This window comes from Pteropus medius, unplaced genomic scaffold (assembly GCF_902729225.1).
Source record: "Pteropus medius unplaced genomic scaffold, Ma_sr-lr_union100, whole genome shotgun sequence".
Lineage (NCBI taxonomy): Eukaryota > Metazoa > Chordata > Mammalia > Chiroptera > Pteropodidae > Pteropus > Pteropus medius.
In genome coordinates this window covers 11,496,398-11,504,199 of record NW_024349802.1, presented here as the reverse complement: position 1 = coordinate 11,504,199, position 7,802 = coordinate 11,496,398, and the positions used below count along the sequence as shown (strand labels likewise).

Here is a 7,802-nt window from a genome sequence, read left to right as displayed (position 1 = left end):
CTCTATTCTATATCACGGGTCTATAAGCCTGTCTTTATGCCAGCATCATGCTTTTTGATTATTGGACCTTTGAAGTAAGTTTTGAAATCGGAAAGTGTGAAACCTCCAACTTTGTTCTTTTTCAAGATTGTTTTGGCTATTTGAGATCTCTTGAGGTTCCATATGAACTTTAGGATGAATTTTTTCTATTTCTGCAAAAAAAAAAAAAAAGCCTTTGGCATTTTGGTAGGGATTGCATTGACTCTGTAAATTATTTTGGATAGTTCTATAAGTTTTTGATAGATACTCCTTATCAGGTTAAGGAAATTTCCTTCAATTCTTAGTATGCTAAAATATTTCAATCATGTGTTGAATGTTCTCAAGAACTTTATTATGCCTCCATTGAAATGAACATATGGCTTTTTATCTTTCATCTCAATATGGAGATTAATACTATTAAATTGAAGGATATTATTGAAATATCTTTGCATCCCTGAAGTAAATCCTACATGGTCATAAACCATAAACATTATTTTAAAAATATTTAGTGGACAGGATTTGATAATATCTTAATCAAGATATTGAATTCTTAAGTGAGATTGCCCACTTCTACTCTCACTTATGGCCTGCTGAAGGCTTCTTCCCCATTGGATCTTTTTCCTTTTTTCTTTTATCCAGTCCTCTGAGAACACTGATGAAAAATTTATTGAGAACAATTGATACCAACTCATCATGTTTTCTAGTAGAGCCTCCAGTTTGTTTTTAAAAAATCTTTTCATTAACATTGTTTTAATGCTTTTGAGTCTCATTAAATAACTTTTCACATCCTCATTGCAGTTCTCTAAAAATTTATCTCTGTTACTTTGTCTTCGACAATTTCTAGTTTAACTCTGTATGTTATTTCCCACTCACATTTCTTGCTTCATATCAAGTTGTTTTATTTTCCCCAGTCTCTCTGTTTTTCCTTCTCTTTCTCCTTTTCCAGGTTTTTGTCTTAAATTCTCACACCTTATTTCTTATAATAGAGAATTCGTACCTTTTTATCAACTTCTCTCTATTTCCCCCAACCCCTAGCTTTGTGATTTAAGTATAGGTTATAAGGCATGTATATTATTGGTACTTTGAAATTTGCTGTGCCTTTTTTTTTGTAATGACTATGTAGTAAGTTGTTGTAATTTTCCATATGCTCATGTAAAGAATAACTATATTTGTTGTGTATGTATAGGATAGGATTCTATGCAGATCTTTTAGATCACTCTTAAAGATTCTGTTGTTCAAATCGTTTGTATATTTAGTAATTTTCTACCCGTGGGATCCATTGTTTCTTACAGAATTGGGTTAAAATATCCTCATATTATTTCCAAAGCTGTATTGTTTGGTGATGGGAACTCATAATTTTTATATCCTTTTGACTGTCTGTTCTTTTTATAATTATCATCAGTTCATTTTTAAAAAATCACCATTAATGTTGTTGCCTTACACACCACTTTATTGGTATATTAATATTGATATGACTGCTTTACTTTGTGAATGTGTGTGAATTACACTGAAATATTGAAAATAAAGATAAATACTGCATATCTTTGTTTTAAGCATGTATCTTGTCAGCAGAATACAGACAGATTTTAAAAATCATCCAACTTGGTAATCTCTTTGTTTTAACAGCTAAACTTAGCTCATTTATATATACTCAGATGCAAAATTTTAAGAACAGAGAAAAATTTAGATTATAATAAGCTATGTTATTGAGAGTATACTTTTGGAACCAAACAGAAAATAAAAATAAAAATAAAAATCCACACTTAGACATACAGCAGGAATGAGAGAAAAAAATTTAAAGCCATCAGAGAGAAAACAAAGATTACCTAAAAAATAATGACAATTTGTTGCAGAAATTTCTCATTAGCAACAATAAATTTCCATAAGACAACATGTTTCATCATCTTGGTTTGTACATTTCTTTTAAGTGGAAGAGTCTTCCCTCCCCCATCCCACTTCTTCTTCTCTTCTTCCCTCCTGGGTTCAGTGTTTTGACTATAACAGCTCATGTCTGAGAGACTCAGTGTTCATTTTCTGAAACCAGCACCTATGTCCACCACTCTCCCTTGGTCTATCTTCAGCTTTCAACAGTTAAGACCATATAGGAATTGGTAGGTAGCATTTTTATGTGATTTCTCCTTTTTAACTAGCTGAGGGGCCTAATTGCTTATTTGGGATTCACACAGAAAGCCTAGCTCAGGTCCCTTGTTTAGCCTGAAGCACTCTTGTCCCCATTAGTCCCTACTACATTTCTGGAGCATTCTCTTGACCTTCAGTGGTGGCATCTAAATACAAAACTAGGACTAGAACTCTCTTAAGAACTCCCACAGCTTTAGCTTGGCCACCACTTTCTGTTTCATTTTTACTTTCTGTTTCATTTTTACTTTCTGTTTCATTTTTGGTCCATTATTTGTGCCTTATTATGCTTTTGTTTTCCTCTTTTTTTCTTTTAAGATGTATCTTTTATTTTTACAAATCATTTTATTTTATTTTTATTTTTTTAATCCCCCCTACTCGCTTTCACCCCTTAGTATTGCCATCTCCCTTTAAGAACTGGATCTCTGAAGGCGGGGTGTCTCCTCCCATGGGGCCTGGCACACCCAGGTGGTCTGGGGTGCCGGGGTATGGGCGGTGGCTCAGCTGGGGCTTGAACCCAGGACCTACTCTATGGAACCACCTTGCTTTCCTCTTTTTATATTTTATATATCTCTGTAATTTATTGGAGCAAAATAAGTAAATCAAAGCATGGACTTATTCCCCTATAATGCATTTTTGTGTGTGTGTGAAGAGTTAGCATATACATTAAAATGGGATATATACTTGATTTTTGTTAGTCACTTCCATTACAGAAATAATATACAAATCAGGAGGCTTCAGAACTAATTCTCAAATTGCATAGTAAATTTTCTATCATTCATTTTATGACTCCATTTCATAAGTAACTTAAACATTTGGAGTATTCTTCAGCATGCACAAAATATCTCAAAATAAAAGATTAAACAAAAAACTAAGGTATTCAATAATAAATTAAGTTTGCAGTTCATATAGATTTCCATAATTTTATACTAACACAACTAAAGATACTATTTTAGACCTTCTTTACCTCTTTAAATGTCCCAAAATAAAACAGCACCCTGACACCTTCCAGTTGACATCTACATTAAATTTAGGGATAAATTAGGAGGTGTTTATAACTTAAGGAAACCTGATAATAGTATTAGTCACATAAATATTGGTGGGCCTTTTATATTTAAACTCTATCCTTGCCAGATAAGATAATGAAAACCCCAAAAAATAAAATTATTTGGCCAGAGGCAAGCAAGAATAGGTCGGAAGCCAGATCTCCTTGAAGGAGTGCTCTTTCCACAACGGAGATGGCATCTCACACATACTCTTCATCTCACACACCATCCTACTTTATAATTAATTACGGTCTAATTTTCAATGAAAAACAATTATCAATGTACTGGATATAAACACTTTATAATTACTTCTCAGGATCTGTAAATAGAAATCTACAAAGATATATGGGAAATAGAAGAACTGGTAGTAGTAAAGAGTGAAAAGAAGTAAGTAAACTCAGAGATCATTTTTGTCTAGGTAGATTTACTACAAAAAGTTTACCTTAGAAAATATCTCCTTTTTGTCTTCAAGTAAATCCTGAGTTATCAGAAGAGGCTCGCTTTTCTCACAGCTCTCTTGGCTGATGAGCGTGTCTGCGTAGTTGGGCTGCGGGAAGATCAGGTGACTCCTCCGCGAGTCCGCCGTGAGGGACACCTCGTGGGAATAGGTCTGCAGGAACGCTCGCATCCCATCCACGCCCACAAAGTGTGAGGCGGGAATACTCGCTAAACCACTCCCTGAAGCCTGGAGCAGACGTGAGGTGTGCCAGCGCCTGAGTCTGAGCGCCAGCAGCACGATGACAAAGGCGAGGAAGACGCAGGAGACCGCGGCCACCGCCACCACGAGGTACAGGGTGAGGCCTGAGGCGTCAGAGTCATGCGGGATCTCTAGGCTACCCAGGTCGGCCAGAACGTCTGGGATGCTGTCAGCAACAGCCACGGTGAGCGTGACAGTAGCCGAGAGAGGGGGCTGGCCGTGGTCCTGGACGGCCACCACCAGGCTCTGCTTGAGGGCGTCTCTGTCCAGCAGGGCCCGCGCCGTGCGCACCTCTCCCGTGTGCAGCCCCACGGTGAAGAGCCCTGGCTCGCTGGCCTTGAGCAGGCGGTAGGACAGCCAGGCATTCTGGCCCAAGTCTCTGTCCACTGCCACTACCTTGGTCACTAGGTATCCGGGCTCTGCAGAGCGGGGTGCCAGCTCCACGCCAGTGGAACCATCAGTGGGAAGAGCAGGGTACAGGATTTCCGGCGCGTTGTCATTCTGGTCCAGCAGGAATATTCTCAGCGACACATTGCTACTAAGCGGTGGGTCCCCGCTGTCACGCGCAGTCACTCTCAGCAGCAGTTCCTGGAATTGCTCGTAGTCTAAAGCTCTCAGCGCGTACAGGACGCCGGTGTCTGAGTTGATGGAGACGTAGGAGGACAGAGGTGCCCCCTGAAGGTTGTCTTCGGCCAGGGAGTAAGTGACTTGTGCATTCTCATGGCTATCGGCATCGTGGGCGGTCACAGAGAAAATGGAGGCTCCTCTGGGGTTGTTTTCAGAAATGTACACAGAGTAGGAGTCCTTGGGGAAGGCAGGGGGGTTGTCGTTGACATCTGTCACTTGCAATGAAATGTGCGTTTCAGTAGATAGAGAAGGAATTCCCTGATCTGTTGCTATTACTGTGATGTTGTACTTGGAGGTAAGTTCTCTGTCTAGTGTTCTTTCTGTCACTAAACGGTAATAATTATCGACTAACTTTTCTAATTTAAAGGGTAGATTTCCAGGAATGGAACATGTAATGTGACCATTTTCTTCAGAGTCCTGGTCATGCACGCTGATAAGAGCAATTATGGTCGCAGGAGGAAAGTTTTCTGGGACTGCAGTGGTAACAGAGGTGATAGTCACCTCTGGAGCATTATCATTTATGTCAAGAACTTTAATCAGCACCTTAGTTCTGGCCATGAGGCCTGCACCATCCTGAGCTTGAATTTCTATTGGATAAATTTTGTATTCTTCAAAATCCAGGGGTTTTTTATTTGATATTTCTCCTGTGTAAGAATCCAGCTGAAATATTTGGGCTACTTTGTGGTCTATATTATGAAAGGAGTATGTAACTTCCCCATTGGCTCCTTCATCTGGGTCAGTGGCTTTTACTATGAGCAACTGAGTGCCAAGTGGCACATTCTCTGGGACACTCATGTGGTACTGAGCCTGAGTAAATGATGGAGGGTTGTCATTTACATCCACCACCTGAACACGAATGCGGAGGGTTCCTGAATGGACTGGGTTGCCCCCATCAGAGGCAGTGAGAAGAAGGTGGTGGACAGCTTCTTCTTCCCTATCCAGGGGACTCTGCAGCACCATCTCTGGGTGTTGGGACCCATCAGCTCCTTGTTGCACATCCAGGGAGAAATGAGGGTTGAAGCTGAGCTGGTAGCTCTGGAGCGAATTCATACCCACATCAAGGTCTTGCCCAAAAGGCAGAGGGATCCTGGTACCTGGAGTGGTAATTTCATTTACTTTAAATTCCACTTCCTCTAACTGGAATTGGGGAGTGTTGTCATTAATATCAATTATTTCCACTTCAGCGGGGAAAAGCTTCATTTCATCCTCTACCAAGATGTTAAAACTCACCAGACACCGCTCGCTGTGAGCGCAGAGCTCCTCCCGGTCTATCCTGCCTGAGGTGACCAAGCTGCCGCTTCTCGGATTCAGAGCAAAAAGGTGCGACCTACCTCTAGAAATGATACGTACTCCCCGCTCCGCCAGCTCCTGGGGTTGTAGCCCTAGGTCTTTGGCAATGTTGCCCACAAAGAAACCTTCGTCTGTCTCTTCTGGCACCGAGTAGCGGATCTTCCCAGCTCGCACTTCCAACAACAGCCCCAGGAAAAGGAACAGCAGGACCAGCCCGCTGCAGCCGGGCAGCTTCACCCAAATCGCCATTGCTTTCTCGCCTCACAGTTTTCTCCCAGTCCAGTACTAAGGGTATTGTTTCTCTGCTCTTCTGAGTCTTAACTGAATATTTAGGAGAATTCAGAGCAGAAAGTGGTCCAGGAGTAGGATCTCGGCAGCCGCAGGGAGACTGTTTTCAATCTGGCGGTGATGGAGGTTCTAAGAAGCTTTTTGGGGGAAGGGCGGGGGTGGGGTGGAGCTGTACGCTTTCCATCCGCCTGTATCTCCCAGACTGGTGAACAGCGGCGCCTAGAGTCCTAACCAGTTACTGCACTCTTAGATAACTTCTCATTAATCTGCTCTATTCTTAAATGTTAGTTTATCGTCAAGGAAATAGTTAAGCATGGTACAATATATGTATGAAAAGGAGAAAATAATCACATATAAATGTTATTAAATTGCAATACAGTAGAATCCCAGGATTTCCAGCGATCTGCTTTACCTGTATGCTATTCAGGGACTATCGCAAAGGAAAAAAAGCCCATCCCCCCACTCTGTAGTATATCTTGACCATTTGATAATTCACATAAAAGAGCAACTTACCTGTTACTGGAGGATGAAAAATATCAAAGGGAAAAATAAATTTTTAGAATACAAGCTAGACTTTTAAAAATTGGAATGTCCTATTTCCTCTCTATTATGCTTTGAATATTTATCAGAAACTTGAAATTTTGAAGGATATATTTTACTCTATCCTTTTTCCTCTTTTTCTGAAGTGTCTATGTATTATGTAAATTTTAAAAGACCTTTAATCTGGGTTTTTAAAAAGACTTTTAGTTTACACAAAGGTAATATATTTTGAATAAAATAATGTTGATTTCTTGGAATTTCAGCAGAAAATGTCAAATAAATTTCTAATATAGACTTCAAATTTAAGAGACACAAGAGGTAGTTATATTATTCTTCAAAATTGGAAAGAAAAATGCTGCATCTTTATTTTTATTTTTCGACTAAAAAAATATATTCATTAAGGCTTCAGAGATACAAAAACTCTTCTTCCACGGAGACCTGAGTCTGTGGAACAGGGACTCCAGCAGAGCAGTTTTTATTGTCTTGGTCTTCAGGCATTATTTCCGTGATCTTTGCTGCATTGTATTCGGAGCATTGTATTCGGCAACTGCAAACTCATCTGTCTCATAGTAATCATAGACTTTCACTGTGGCTCATTTCAGATGTCTTACTGGGATACCTTGTAGAACCATGAAGGACAAGCTCAGTGTCTGATTTGTCACCTTCTGCTATTGCAGGGTGATTTCTTAGATTTCTCCCTAGTTGTATGGCTTGCTCATCTAGATCCCAGGCGATTTTCCTTGCTGTTTGTTTCTTGTCTCTGGCACAACTTTGATTTGGTTGCCAGAGAGATGAACAGAGCCTCTATTATCTATTCCATTTTTTTCCTTCTCTCTGCATCTTTATTTTTAGAAGGCTATTAGGATAATATATATTGTCCTACAAGCACATTCAATTTTTCCAAGAAGTTGGTTTTCTTAAATAGCAGGATTTTTATACTAGATTGCCTTCCTTCTTCTATTTATTGCAAAATTAGTGAAAGGTTACCAACTAAAATATCTCAGGCTTAGAGTGATTCATTTGTCTCTATCCCAAAGTTAGGGAAGAATGTTATCGGCATTCCAGAGTTTGACATTTTTCAGAAACAAAATGGGCGAGATATTGGCAGCAAACCCATGGAAACTAACTGAATAGGATCTGGAAAATGAGGAAAGAAAGGA

At 39.7% G+C, this 7,802-nt stretch overlaps 1 protein-coding gene across 2 annotated transcripts in view; it reads right to left on the bottom strand.

Annotated features, from left to right (window-relative positions):
- LOC120581457 (protocadherin gamma-A1-like) overlaps positions 1–6,841 on the bottom strand; it is an 11,156-nt gene extending 4,315 nt beyond the window's left edge. Inside the window, exons 1-2 of one of the 2 annotated variants that reach the window (XM_039836376.1) lie at positions 3,643–6,841; positions 7–191 (exon numbers count right to left, since the gene is read on the bottom strand). In XM_039836376.1, coding sequence (XP_039692310.1) covers positions 186–191; positions 3,643–6,063 — 2,427 coding nt within the window. In that variant the 5' untranslated portion in view covers positions 6,064–6,841 and the 3' untranslated portion in view covers positions 7–185. Of the gene's footprint in view, positions 1–6; positions 192–3,642 lie in introns of those variants that run through there. The other variant, XM_039836375.1, reaches the window with a different exon arrangement.
- Positions 6,842–7,802: the final 961 nt, after the last annotated feature.